The 15,324-nt window shown below is 48.3% G+C and overlaps 1 protein-coding gene across 1 annotated transcript in view; it reads right to left on the bottom strand.

Moving 5' to 3' along the window:
- The window catches only part of LOC120389179 (protein argonaute-1), a 43,675-nt gene extending 35,228 nt beyond the window's left edge, over positions 1 to 8,447 (bottom strand). The window contains exon 1 of the mRNA XM_039511524.1: positions 8,325 to 8,447. Within this exon, the coding sequence (XP_039367458.1) occupies positions 8,325 to 8,349 (25 nt within the window). The 5' untranslated portion in view covers positions 8,350 to 8,447. The remainder of the gene's footprint in view (positions 1 to 8,324) is intronic.
- Positions 8,448 to 15,324: the final 6,877 nt, after the last annotated feature.

The following is a 15,324-nucleotide window of genomic DNA, read 5'->3' as shown; positions in this document are numbered from 1 at the left end:
AAAAATAAAGTTAGGAATCTGAGAAAATTATAAATGAGTTTTGAGGGAAAAACAGTTGTGTTACAAAAGCCTTGAGGGGACACATTTGGATGTCACTAAGTGGTGTGTTAATAAGCGGAGAAAGGCCATTAATCACCGCTACCCCACGCTCACTTTAAAAACCCTGAAAGATCTTCCACCCTGAATCAGTTCAATGAAACGTCTCATAAAAAGCCAGAGAGCAAGTGACAACACTAGATGAAGGACAATATATTCAGGCGGGGGGAGTTCAACAATAGCCTGCACAGAACAAGATGGTCGTCTATTAATTTTGAGGAGACAAGGGCTGTATTTCTCTTTTGCATGGAGCCAAGCAAAATTAAAAGAAAATATTGACCTCTATTTCCAGGACATTTCTATTAATTCAATACAATTCTTCTTCCTGCATTACCCAAACTAAGATCTCAGAACCTGCTAGACAATCCATCCCATTAAAACATTTGCTGGGTGAGAAGGATTTGCTCAGACTTCCTTGTCAGTTTACCAGCTCACTCGCAAAAAAAGTCACAGCAGAACCACAGCTTCATCCACAGTCCCCTCACGTTTATTCTCAAGCCTATGATCAAAATTTAACTCTGCGAGAAAATCACCAGCACCTGTTTTCTTGAGTGTCTTGTTTTCCCTAATGCAGCAAATGGACTTAAAATAGCAAAATTTAGTGTCTGCTACTACTAAATAGCTAATTACAACGATGCAGTTCCATTTGCTATAAAAGGCTACACATCATATGCAAAGAGGTTTCTGTGCTCTTAAGTTCACTTGAAGAGATTTTAATTTTAAAAGTAGAAGATAATTTTCGCTAATGTTTCTGGATTAAGGATTTTCTCTTTCCAAACTAAATAAAAGCCTGTTGCCACCACTCCTGTCTAGTCTACCCTGGTGAGTGCACATTCATAGATGCCGAGGCCAGAAGGAACCATTGTGATCATGTAGTCGGACCTCTTGTATAAAACAGGCCAAGGAACTTCCTCACAATAATACCTAGAGCCGATCTTTTAGAAACAGATCCAACCTTGATCTGAAAATTATCAATGATGGAGAATCCACCACAACCCTTGGTAAATTGTCGCAATAGTTACTCTCTCTCTCCTTGTTAAAAATGTGTGCCTTATTTCCAGTCTAAAACTAATTAATAGTAGGTAATACACTTCCCACCTCCAAGCTAACATCTTTAAATGCACAGAGGAAGACATTATTTGATACAGGGGACAGAAGAAAAATATATGCAGAGTATAGATTTATGAAAAGAAAAACTTTCCTTTACCTAATCTCTGCAAATCCACAAATTTGCACCCACTGTCTAACATTAATTCTCTATCACACAAGTTACTTTAAATGCAATTAGGTTAATATTGGCTGTAGTGGCTTTTTGGTTCAACACTAAACTGAGTATAATTAGAATATGACCCCATGGCAGGCAGAGAGCTCAGACTGAAAACACCGATTCAAAGCATTAAACCTGTCAGCATGCTCCAGGGCCAGCCTTCTGGGGGAAAAACTGAACTGTCCAGCCACCCAAGTATTGCTTCTGGCCCGGGTTTCGGTAGCTGTGTCCAAGAAACGTGCAGAAATAGGCACTAATCTGTTTTACTATGGTATTTACTTCTGAAAGCAATTTAGCTCTTTGTAGACACTGCACAGAAAGCCTTAAACTGTAAAGCACATTGTTACGCTGTGTCAGGATCTTGGCTTTTAACTGGGAAATCAGAAGTGTCTAAATTGGAACTGCCAAATTAAAAACATCACCCACCCTTTGTCTGCACAGCCCTGCATCTTGTCTGCACTAGTGTGGTTGCAAACTTATGTGAGACACCCTAGACCCTTGCCAAGCTCTGTTCACAACTGGGAAACTCCTTGAGAGTCACTGGGTTTTTCAAATTAGCAATTTAGTGAGTGAAATGGAAAGCAAATGCACCATAAGGTGTACTTTGCTCATTTTATTGGAGTTTAGGTTTAATATTTCACAGACTGCTAGAAAACATAATTCAGTGTATTCTGTACAAATCCTTTTTAGTAATATGAGACTTCATAATACAGCACCTGCTAATAAAAACCAAGCTGGGGAGATACCACCAATTTTTTGGGGTGGATTTTAAGGAGTTTAGCATGGTTCTAATGAAACTAAATCTGGTGAATGATTTTATGACACCTGCCGAGTTAACTTAAAAAGAGAGAACGGTTTTGTGACATGACAGATGAGTACAAGACGCTGCGACTCCAGCCTTGTTCCCTTGTGCTCCCCATCTGTTTGTTGCATCCATCTGTCATCTCGGATCTAAAGACTGGAAATCCTTTTGGACAGAGGTCATCTTTGTGTTATGTTTGTACAGCTCCCAGCACTTGGCTGCTAAGCGCTATCAGACTACCAATAAAATAATAATGATTATAAGCTTCAAGCAAAGTTAACAATCTCATTCTTTGCAATCGTGCAGAGGATTAATGTCTGGAACGAGTCTGGGAAAATGTCTCACTCTCTGCCTCCACTACTTTGCTCCCACCCCTCAATGCACAGCACCAGCCTTACAATTCTGGGAAGGGTCATTGAGATAAAATAGTCCCTCAAATATCTGGTCCATCTCCAGCCCCCTGTACAGCAGCGGAAGCAGACCCCGTCTCTTGGCTCCGGAGTCTGTGCATAGCAGTCAAGTTTTTAAGATGTTTCAAAAGCACACTCTCTGGACAGCAACACACTTAACCCAACCCCAGACTATAATGCCTCGCGCCACAGAGCCAGAAGCCACATTTGCTGCTAGCAACTAGGAAAAAGCTTTGTCGTGCTCCTTGAAGTATGGAGCGCCATGAAGCATGGGAGTTCTTGGAAGCAGGGACGGTGGGAAATTTAGAGCCATGACATTTATAAAACAAAAGCCCCACCACAGTGACAGGCTTTGCTGATTTCCAAGGCTGGCTCTGTTATCAGCTGAGGTGGAAACTGAATTCATTAAAGTCACTTTCACTTGTGAATTAGTCTAGGATCTGATTCCTGTACTCCACAGAGGGGAGCGTACTGCAGAATACAGGCTGATTACACTATAACAAATAGAAAATATAGGAATTGCTAGACTGAATCAGACCCAGAGTCCATCTGGTCCAGTATCCTGTCTGACTGTGACCCAGTACCAGCTGCTTCAGCGAGAAGTACTGGAAACCCTGTGGTAGGCAGTACGGGACTATATATGGAAATATGTATTTGCTCACTGTATGGAAAAGGCCAGCAGTGTTTTGGAATGCTGGCTGCTCGCAAGATTCTCACAATATCTTCAGTGTGGGTTGCTAATCCAGTCTTTTCAGCCATGGATCAGGAGTGTCAGGTCTCTGCCTTCTCTGTGTCTAGAAGAGGCAAGAGATGCCCTTGCTCCTCTCACTTGTTCCAGCAGCATTTTACACATATAGTCATCTAGAACGTCTACACGGAAGCCACTAAGCTGCAGACACATGAAACTGCAAACATTCGGAAACTCAATTACTGTGTTCAAAGACACAGGACTAGGCAAAGAGATGCTATTTCCTCCTTTTTAAGGATTCTACTGTAGCAGCATGCAAAGGTATCAATGGAGCAGACCCAAACACTGGGCTCAAAATGCCAGTTTCCTCCATGCTAAAATGATTAAAGCATACACACAAAGCAGTGATTTACCAAAAAAACACCCTACAAACCAGAGCATCCTTGCAGAAAAATTTCAGTATGCTTATTTTCCTGATTTCTTTTAACATCTGCCATTTTAATCATTAGTCTCACATTTGCTTTCGTAGGTGTTGTAGCTACACAACAGAAAGCATTTAGAGATAAATCACACATGTTATGTCTTGAGGCAAGGTGCTTCTCCCGCCTTTGTTGCATGAAATAATCCTGTCCTAGAAACACAGTAAATACCCAGACATGAATTTGTGTTTCCTGAAGATAAAAAAAATCCCTTAGAATGAAACAGCTGCAGGTTTTTGCGGAGGTTAACACACAAAGCCAACGGTTAACCTTAACGGTATTTAGGAAGTTTGTAAGGGATATAGAAGGTGCCAAACACAGGGTTTAGAATTTAAAACCACCATGCATGTGTGTTTAGTTTCCTTCTTCCCCAAAACTTCCTCTCTTAGCTGCATGCAATTTAAAAGCAGAAAGGGCTGCCGAGTTCCTCTCTGCTGTCTTTCCACTCATTCTTATGTTCCACATGTCTTCATTACGTTTTTCCATACACTGTACTATTGAATCAAAGATTAGGATTATAGTATTATTTGATGCAAGGTTTATCTGGATGCTTAGGCTATATAGCCAAAGAGGGAGAGTGGGGTGAAAGGGAGATGAACTGAGAAGGGGGTGTTTAGAATTTTTTTCTGTTAGGTTACATTGAAATTGTTTATTTTGTGTATGCACCTAGAAGTTCAATGTACTTTATTACAAATATACAAATAATTTTTAATACAGATATTTTCCCCCATCTCCTTTGCTGTGGTGTGCTCCTTTGCTCAAATGCTCGTGATGAGTCTCATTGGACTAATGGAAAGCAAAACAGTTCTTCTCCGTGTCATTACACAAGATTTTCAGGGATGGACACGGTGGCCTTTGCGTACAGAACCCAGTTATAGATTTCAGATCCATTCTATGAGCGAAGAGTAGCAGATTTTACAAGTAGAAACAATGGCAGGTAGTCAAGATAGCCTCTTAGCGGACGTTTTAGATTTATGGGATAGACACAGACAGACATTCTCACACTAGACACTGAGGACTATTATCCCACACTGGGCCTGGAGAGAAATGGACCTTTTCCATCACTGGCTTCTCGGCTGCTGGGCTTGGCACCGTCAGCAGTGCAGTCATAGCTGCTCTACCTGGGCCGTGTCCAGAGCCTAGATCGGTAACACATACCCAACAGTGCACTGTTCTAGCCCACAGCTTCTGGACTGGTGGAAACTGTAGCAAGTTCATGCATGTTGGGTGTGATCCTGGTTAGGTGCCGAGTGGACTTAATTCCTATTGGCTTCTAGAGTGGCTGAGGTCACTAAGAACCACGTTGCCGCTCAGATACCCTTTTTGCTCCAATAGCGGCAGCAGTAACAACACCTGCCAATTAAGTTTTTCACGAGCGTGTGGTGGAAAGGAAACCTAAAGGCCACCACCGTAGAGCAGCAGCACGCTGTAATTTATGCCGAGTTCCCACAGCCTCCTGTCATAACTGATGAGTAACTGACCAGAACCAGTAAGGTACTGCATTCCCACAATCCAGCCATTCACGGCAGGGTTTTTAACTGTGGAGTCTAGTCCACAAACACACTTCCCCCACCCAGAGGACTTGAACCCGATACAGCAGAGTCCAAGGCATGCCAAGATGAACAATATAATGCAATTCTAATCTGATGCATACTTTTCCATCTGAGGATCTCAAAGCACTAAACATTATTTAAGACTCACTGTGTGAGGGAAGAGGGCACAGTTATCCTTATTTTATAGATAAGAAATTAGAGGCACAGGGAGATTAAGTGTTTACCCAAGGTCACACAACACAGCATTGGTAAAATAAGGACCAGAACCCAGGAGTCCTGGTTCCCAGCTTCCTACTTTAACAGTGAGGTCACACTAGTCAGAATGCTAATAAGTCAGTGTTAAGTATCTTCTAGTTATCAATGTACAGATGAGCTATTTCCCTGTGACACTGAAAACACCCACATTATAATTTAGGCTTCAATGCGTGCAAGTTAAATTAGTTTACTTCAGAATTAAGCCATCAACTTAGTTTCAAGAGCCTACAGAAGCCAATGATCTAGCATCACTACTGATTTTCTTCTCTTCACCCACCACCCTTTATTTTAGGTTGTAATATTCTGTAGGAAATTAAAGTCGCACATTTGAGATCAAATAAAGACATCCATGGAACCCACATTAACAAGAATTAAATGATCCGCTGCTACGAAAGCAGCGGTTTAAATTATGTTTGGGGGAGTTTCACAGGGCAGGACCAGGCAGTTTGAAAATCAAGCAATCAAAGAAAGGACAGTATCAGAATCCTTGTTGGCCGCTCACATTGCTTCTCCCCAGCACAGCCAGTTAAACAATGTTGAGGGCACTAGAATGAATCTCTTTAGCAACAGTCGCTGCCTCCCCTCTCCAGCTGTCAGGCGTGCAAAGGAAGCCCAGACTTTGCGCATGCCCAAGCACAGAGACAGAAACCACTTCATTCTGTCACAAGAAAACGGCCGCAACTGGCCCTTGTGTCCAAACAAGAGAGCACCAGCACTCCTGCTCCAAGGCCAAGCGCCGTCTGCTGCCTCTCACCCTAAGTCTCTCCTGCATGCATTAGTGGGGGAGGAGGATGGGTAGAAATGGGGGATTCTTCCTCCCCTCCCTATCCTGAAAAAATAAGCCATTTGCTGGGGTTTGAGATATAAAAGGAGTCTTTGGCAGTCCAAGACCTTAGCAGCAGGATTAATCTATACACATCATGCTCTGCAGGGACATGCACCTGCTGCTCAACTCAACAGCGCCTTATCCTGCCCCCTGCAGCTGCCTCAGTCCCCCAGGCTCCCTCCCCCCAGTCAGCCTCTTGCAGGAGCTTGCTGCCTCCCACCACCATCCTAATGGGGCTTGCGGCTCCCTTACCCAACAGTCCCCTTCCTCTGCAACCAGCCCCTTGCACAACCCTGGTCCACTTGCCCGCCCGCCCACCCACCCCCAGAAGCCCTCTCTGCTCCATGCAGCACCCACCCCATCTTCTTCGCTAGGGGGCAGCCCAAGAAATCTCCCTCTTTCCATGCTTCCTCTCCCTGAAGCTGTTGGGTATTCTCATTTATTTAAAGGGTCTTCTCCTTTCCACCACTCCCATCCCCGCTACCCCCTCAACAACCCATCACACACACACCCATACAATGCTCAGCCCCCTGAGGTCCCTCCCTTACAACACCTCCCATTCCCCATGCTTCCTTGACACCTCCAGGTAGCAGCCCTGTCCTCCCCCTTCCTACCACCAAGCCCCCATTTTACAATACAAAGCACTGAACAACCGCCAATGCAGAGCCTTCCTGGCCCCATCACCACAGGACCCCCCCCCCACTCCCAAATCACACAGCCCTCAACACAGGAGCCTCCCTACATCTCCAGTGCACCAACAGCCAGTGCCTTTCCAAAGCACAGCCTTCCCGGACCCCACACTGCATCAACCGCTTCTCCGTCCCTTTGCACAGCCTCTCCCCCACTGCAACCCCCTAACTACACATTGCACCAACCCCACATCTCTTTTCACATCCTCACTGTACAGCCCCCTCCCCCATAAAACAAAGTCTTCCCTGTCCTCCGTGTACAGCTCCCCCATTTCCTTCTCTCCACTGCAGCCCCATAACCCCATATTGCACAAACTCCCCTTCTGCTTTTGTAACTCCACTGCACCGTCTTCCTTGGCAGCACACCACATACCCCTTCCCCATATTGCACCAATTTCCCTCTCCCATTTTGTGCAGCCCCTCCCCCACTGCAGCCCTCACTACAGAACCCCTATGCCTCTTCCCCCACTGCACCACATCCCCAATTCCTCCCCCATTGCAGCTCCCACACATTGTACTAGCTCCCCTACCCAGCACCCCCACTGCACAGCCCCCACCCCCTGCACCAGCTTCCCTGCCCCTAGCACCCCACTGTAGCCCTCAGCACCAGCTCCCCTGCCCCTTTGCACCCCCACCCCAGCTCCCCCCCACAAACTCCCCACCCCAGCACCCCCACTGCACAGCCCCCATCCCCCTGCACCAGCTTCCCTGCCCCTAGCACCCCATTGCACCCCCCACCCAGCTCCCCTGCCCCTTTACACCCCCCACAAACTCCACACCCCAGCACCACCACTGCACCAGCTCCCTGCCCCCACTGCACAGCCCCACTGCCCCCACCCCAGCTCCCCATCGCACAGCCCCACCGCCCTGCACCAGCTCCCTGCCCCAGCACCCCATTGCAGCCCCACCCCAGCTCCCCGCCCCCACCCCAGCTCCCCACCGCCCTGCACCAGCTCCTGCCCCCAGCACCCCATTGCAGCCCTCAGCACCAGCTCCCTGCCCCCCCCACCCAGCTCCCCACCGCCCTGCACCAGCTCCCTGCCCCCAGCACCCCATTGCAGCCCCCCGCCCCAGCTCCCCCCACCGCCCTGCACCAGCTCCCCTGCCCCCAGCACCCCATTGCAGCCCCCAGCACCAGCTCCCCTGCCCCCCACCCCAGCACCCCCACTGCACAGCCCCACCGCCCTGCCCCAGCTCCCTGCCCCCAGCACCCCATTGCACCCCACCCTCTCCCCAGGGCCCAGGGCCGGCTCCGGTACCTGCTCCCGAGGGTCCTGCTTCCATCCCATCCACGCGGGCACGGCTCCGAGCTGGGCTAACCGCGGGCGGGGGGGGGCGCGCTGCTCCCTCCGCCTCCCGCTGCTGCTGCTGCGGCCGCCGCAGCCTCTGGGCAGCCTCCTCCCCGCCTGGGCCCCAGTGCGCAGGAGCGACCGTCCGGCCAACCAGCGCCGGCGCGAGCCCCTCGGCCCGGCCCCAGCGCCAACAAAGGCGGCGGAGATGGGGCAGCGCCCTGGCGGCGCGGCGCGGCAGCCCCTGCGGGCCCATAGCGCGGATACACAGGGCCGCCATCTTGGATCCATAGCGAGGCTGGGCAGCTGTCCTAGCAACTGCTGTAGGGGTGTTCTGGCGGTGCAGTGCGGGGGGGCGGGGGGAGGGAGTGCTGGGTGTGCAGTGCGGGGCTGGGGAGGGTGTTGGGTGTGCAGTGGGGGCTAGGGGAGGAGTGCTGGCTGTGCAGTGCGGGGCTGGGGAGGGAGTGTTGGTGTGCAGTGGGGGCTAGAGGAGTGCTGGCTGTGCAGTGGGGGCTTGGGAGGAGTGCTGGGTGTGCAGTGGGGAGGCTAGGGAGGGAGTGCTGGGTGTGCAGTGGGGCTGGGGAGGAGTGCTGGGTGTGCAGTGGGGCTGGGGAGGAGTGCTGGGTGTGCAGTGGGGCTAGGGAGGAGGTGCAGTGGGGAGGAGTGCTGGGTGTGCAGTGGGGGCTGGGGAGGAGTGCTGGCTGTGCAGTGGGGGCTTGGGAGGGAGTGCTGGCTGTGCAGTGGGGGCTGGGGAGGAGTGCTGGCTGTGCAGTGGGGCTAGGGAGGGAGTGTTGGGTGTGCAGTGTGGGGCTAGGGAGGAGTGCTGGGTGTGCAGTGGAGGGGCTAGGGAGGAGTGCTGGGTGTGCAGTGTGGGGGCTAGAGAGGGAGTGCTGGCTGTGCAGTGCGGGGCTGGGGAGAGAGTGCTGGCTGTGCAGTGGGGGCTAGGGGAGGAGTGCTGGGTGTGCAGTGTAGGGCTGGGGAGAGAGTGCTGGGTGTGCAGTGTGGGGGCTAGGGAGGGAGTGTTGGGTGTGCAGTGTGGGGGCTAGGGGAGGGAGTGCTGGCTGTGCAGTGGGGGCTAGGGAGGGAGTGCTGGGTGTGCAGTGGGGGACTGGGGGAGAGAGTGCTGGCTGTGCAGGGTGGGGGCTAGGGGAGGGAGTGCTGGGTGTGCAGTGGGGGCTGGGGGAGGGAGTGCTGGCTGTGCAGTGGGGGCTAGGGAGGAGTGCTGGGTGTGCAGTGGGGCTGGGGAGGGAGTGTGCAGTGTGGGGCTAGGGGAGTGTAGGGGCTGGGGAGGGGTGCTAGCTTTGCAGTGGGGCTAGGGGAGGAGTGCTGGGTGTGCAGTAAGGGGCTGGGGAGGGAGTGCTGGGAGTGCAGTGCGGGGCTAGGGGAGGAGTGCTGGCTGTGCAGTGGGGCTAGGAGGGAGTGCTGGCTGTGCAGTGGCGGGGCTAGGGGAGTGTAGGGGCTGGGGAGGGAGTGCTGGGAGTGCAGTGGGGGGGCTAGGGGAGGGAGTGCTGGCTATGCAGTGGGGGCTAGGGGAGGGAGTGCTGGCTGTGCAGTGGGGGGGCTAGGGGAGGCCTGTGCAGTTGTGTGGGGAAGCAGTGCTGGCTGTATAATGGCAAAGGAGAGGCGAGTGGGCCCTCAGGAGGGAGTGCTGGCTGCGTTAGTGTCAGGGGGGGCGGTGCAGTGCGCTGGTGGCCCTGGGGAGGGAGAATTGTGGAAGGAGAAGAGGTGAGACAGTAGTGGGTGCCTGCTGTTAGAGGGGAGAGAAAGATGCAGTCCTTCCCTGCAATGCAAGTATGTCCCAGGGGAAAGGATGGAGACCTCCCTTGGTAGGAGGAGGAACTGAAACCCTGCAATGTGGGAGAGGAGCTTGGAGATGAAGAGAACAGAGTGGCAACAGTATGGACATTGGTGGTGGAAGTGGCAGTGATGCAGGTTGGTTTGTTTGCATCCTAGGAAGTTGAGAACATTGAGTAAGCACGGCAGGGCTGACATAGTGCCAACTCTACTCATGCAGTTTATACATACACCGGCAATCAAGAATATATCCAATGCCACAACAACCATGATGCTGAACAATTCCTTTGAAGTATAAAAATGCCTTTTTCCAAATTGAATCTGACAATTTAAATTTGGCCCATAACTTATATTTGGGTAAAAAAAGTTTTTATAAAACCCAAGATCAATAAAGATGTTTCCACAATTCTGTTTTAATGCCAGTAAAATAGTTGTTTAAAATAAATAGGCCTTCTCCTGTAGAAGGATGGGTTCGTTTGTTTGACATCAGGGGTGTTCATTAGTGCTGTGTTAGAAGCACCCCCTTGTGGTTATGTGCAATGTGTAAGGATAGCTACAAAGAAAAGATCCACAGGGCTACAAAGCCATGGAAGGAAAATGGGATCTGAGAATGTAGGGGCCAGTGAAAGTGTTCAGTTTACCTGCACACTCTAGAGCTCCCACCTTTACCCCGTTCCTAGAGCTCAGGGCATAACCTTCTGCGGGTTTGCAGGGTCTTTTACTAGTGAAAGAGCCTTACACATATATCCTTATCCTCTATTTATTAACAATCACTAAAACAGAATGCACACGCTAAACATACAATACTCACCACTCCCAATAAGGCAGACAAACTTTTCCTGGTGGCCAGTCAGGATCAGGTCATCCAGGGACTCCAGCTTCTGCACAATATAGTTGGCCGGGTGTTGAGATCTGGCAGCTCTGATCTTGGGCTGTGTCCTGGAGTTGGTTCCAATTAACTTCCTTTTGAACCCCAGTTTATATAGTGAAACATGAGTCCTGCTTAGCTATACCTTAACCAATTATTTTACTAAAATATTACAAAGTAATTCTTTGACCAATCCTAACATATTGTGAAATAATTCTTTACCCACTAATACCCCACCACCTTAGTTGATTTAAATCTTGCAAAATTAGTTATGCAGACAGAAATCAAAGAACCAGACAGAAACCAGACAGGTAAACAATAAAGAAGTAAGGACCATAAATGTCAGAAGCTGGGAATGGGTGGCAGGGAATGGCTCACTTGATGATCACCTGTTCAGTTCATTCCCTCTGGGGCACCTGGCATTGGCCACTGTCGGAAGACAGGATACTGGGCTAGATGGACCTTTGGTCTGACCCAATATGGCCGTTCTTATGTAAGGCAAAACTATAAAGAAGTAGAGATTTCACAACCACAACTGTTGGTAAGTGATTCCTTGCCAGACAGAATGCTGTCAAACAGTTTTCTTTAAACATCTTTAGATCTTTTTATCTGGTGGTGGTGGGTACTATTAGAATAAGAGCGGGTTCTTTACAGTGGGCTATTTCATTGTTTGAATGTAGTTTAGATGGAATGTGAGGATGTGACTTTCTGCTTCTTGGCTCATGGCTGCTGCTGCTGTCCTAATGTGGTTGCAGAAAAAGGCCTTAGACCTTACAGTCACCATCAGCATAGCAGGGGGTTACAAGGGTGACTCCTGAGAGCATTGATGGGAGCACCCCACATCCACGGGAGAAGGTCATGGTGCCCTTGGATTTCTGAGGCAGAACTGGATGCTGAATGCTCCTTGGCCCCTGGAGGATGAATGTGGCAGAGAGCAAACTGAAGCTTGTAGCATTTAGTTGTTTGATAACAGCAGTGTCTAAATGGTCTGCCTTGGGGGTCAGGTGCATTTGTCAGTTGCCTCATGCTCAGGCATTTCCTGCCCTCTCGGCTCTATATGGTGGTATTAGCAAGCACACATAGAGCGGTTATTTATAAACTCTGGGCCAAATCCATCCCTGCTGTCATTATTGACTGTCACTCTGGGAAGAATGTGACCCGCCGGGATGATGTTGGTGACACTGATTTTTTTTTCTTTTCTTTTCTTTTTTGGAACTAGTTGTTTTCCCCATTGTCCGGCTGCGAGGGCTTGCAGAGGACAGAAATAATGAGCAACACTTTGACTGCAAAGTGTAAACTTTACAAGATCATCTCACAAGGATGATCTGTGTGAAACACTTCAGGAACAGCTCCCTTTCATTAGAAGGCAGCCTACATTCCTGACCCCACAGCAATCTTGAGCCCTGATCTTGCAATCTGATCCATGCAGCTGGACCACCATGCCTATCCCCTCAATACCAAAGGATCAGATTGCCTGACCAGGGCCATAACATTATTACTGTTACATAACATTTATATCGCTGTAGTCAATGCATAGTTGCATCAGCCAGATCAGGGCCTGTTGTGCTAGACATCTCGTAGAAAGCATGATAGATTAACCCAGGTCTGACTTTAAAAGTAACCTTCGCATCCCAGTTTTCTTTCACAGTCAGTTCTCAGATTAGCTTCTGCTCATTAAAATGATAATTTAATAAAAAATGCCATTGCAAACCAGGGGAGTTAGAGCTGGGGACTGGGTAGCAGGACTCCTGGGTTCCAGTCTTGGCTCTCCTACTAACTTACTGTGAAATACACCTTTGTGCCTCAGTTTCACCCTCTCTGGAACCTACACCCTAATACTTTGCTACAAGCATTACCAGGGCAGAGGATTGTGAGGTTTAATTAATTGTAAAGCATGCTGAGATCCTCAAATGGCAGAGACAAATTCTTATCATTGTTGGTGAGGCACAAATGTCAGTAACTCAGGTAGTTCTGAAACTTAACATCTTATTCTCATGGAGTTAGTTCAGTTAAATAGTATTGGTTTCATGCTTAGCATTAGTATTTTTTAAATAACTACCAAACAAAAAGCCAGCCTGATATTTCTGAAGACATGCACACAAACATACTGGAGTCTTCAAGCAGGGGGTTAATAATGACCATGGAATTCAAATGACCCACTTTCACTTCTGCTTCAACCTCGAAAGCCCAGGGCTCCTCATAGAACAAAGGAGATTGACTGTGGCATCATTCTAACCCTATTTATTGTTGACATTCCCATAAGAGGCTGTAGCAGAAGCTTTGGCAACATATTAATTGAACTATACATTGTACATGCTACTCAATGTAAATTACACTATTATGGAGATGCCATTTGATAATATAAACAGTGCTGTATGTATCAGACAGGTGACCCCCTCTCTGCTAAATCCTAGAACTGATGTTCAATCTCCCTGCAGGAGAGGATTCTAGAGTTGGCAGATACACTTCCCGACCTGCACCATTAGCTCCTTATTGAGAAGCAGCACCTCCTGGACTAGTTATTCAGATCCCACCAACACAGCAGTGGAGGAGCTGTAGTCTAAATAAGACTAGGATACCAACCATGATGAGGGTTAATACTGACCAACTCAAGTCATTTTTGTTTGACCCACTAGGGGTATAGCAACAGCCAAACGCTCAGCTGAGGTTTCATTCATTTTCGGGTGTCCACAAAGTACTGTAAATCTGGGGCTCGAGCATTAGTGTTAAGTGGTGCAACAGAAGGGCAAGAAACAATGGAAATAGGCACAGCCCTCAGGAATGGGTCAATCTGGAAGGATTTAATCATCCACAGCAGGCAGACTTAACACTGACATTGTCAGAGGTTCATCTTCTCTGAAAGGTAATCGTGCCAGACAGAGCTGCCTTAGCCAAGGGCAGCAGTGACACCAGCATCAGTGGCAGGAAGGTTTCAGTTAACTAGACATGATGTCAAGTCAGGTTTGCGTCACTGGAGTTCTCCGGTACCCTTTCCGCTTCCTATTTCTGTCAATCGCACCCAAGCAGATACAGTGAACGCAGAAGGGGGCCTGCTAGAATTCTCTGCACATTTGTGATGCTTGCATCTCACATACCTGCTGCTGCTCATTTGACAAGAGCTGGGCTGTAAATTCTAACTTCAAGACAGACCAAAAATCCATTGCAGAACAGAACCAGGGACAGAGGCCCAGAACCTCAAAGGTAATTAGATACCAAAAACACAGGGAATTAAGTACCTAAATACGTTTGAAGATCTAGGCCTGAGCTTCCTTGGATGCACTGCCTACTCTTACTGCATTGCCAAGTGTTACAATGACCAGTTTGGTAATACGATGATAGTTAAGCTGTAGTGTAGTCATAGCCTAAGTCAACATAAGTTACGTTGCTCAGGGGTGTGAAGTAGCCGCCTCCTGAATGACATAACTTATGCTGATTTAAGTGCCAGAGCCTCTCCTGCTGACATAGTCCCCCCAACAAGTGGTGGAAGCTAATTAAGTTGACGGGCTCTCTATAGCCATAGCCCTAGTGTATGGGCCTGACAAACTGCTAGACCCCTATGCTGTCCCCCGTCAGCACTTTCAGATGCACTGAAGTCATGCTAGGCATTAAGTGACATCACCTTCCCCTGCTAGGCAAGCAACTCCATCAGCAAAGTGCTTCCCCCATCTCTGTTTTTTGCCTCTATGCGGCTTAGACAATTTAAACCCCCTGAACAGTTCCTCCTCTTGCTCAAAATAACTTGAAATTGGAGATGCAGGAAGTGGTAGGTTATTAAAGATACAAGTTATTTTAAGCAGTCAATGTCTGTTCATAGTTGGGGTTGTTTTTCCCTTTGCACTGGGCACAACTGTTTTTGCCCTTGTCACCTACTCGTACTGCGAACGTATGCAGTTATCAAAAGGAAACAATCCCTCACTTTCTTATTTAGAGTTTTGATTCGCTCCTGTACTTACTCTAATTTGTGCCCGGATACTACAGGAATTGCCATGCTGAATATGACAAGTGGTCCATTTAGTCCAGATTGCATCAATGGCTAATACCAGACATTTCAAGAAATAAGTAAAAAAAAAATGCCACCGTGGACAATTATGGAATAACCTACCTATAGGGGACATTTCTTCCCACATCTTGTCAGTTAACCGTTGGTTTAGGCCCTGAAGCAGGAAGGTTTATTTACCTTCTTAACTATAATTGGGATGTTTTCAGTACAAGTGTCTAATCTTTGTTTAAATCCTGATCTTGTGGGCTCAATATCCTGTGGCAATGAGTTCCACAGTTTCAGTTACACGTTATGTAAGATTTAATTTA

The sequence above is a fragment of the Mauremys reevesii genome, linkage group 23 (genome assembly GCF_016161935.1).
Source record: "Mauremys reevesii isolate NIE-2019 linkage group 23, ASM1616193v1, whole genome shotgun sequence".
Taxonomy (NCBI): Eukaryota; Metazoa; Chordata; order Testudines; family Geoemydidae; genus Mauremys; species Mauremys reevesii.
The sequence above is the reverse complement of the archived record's forward strand: the minus strand, read 5'-3'. Positions and strand labels throughout refer to the sequence as shown.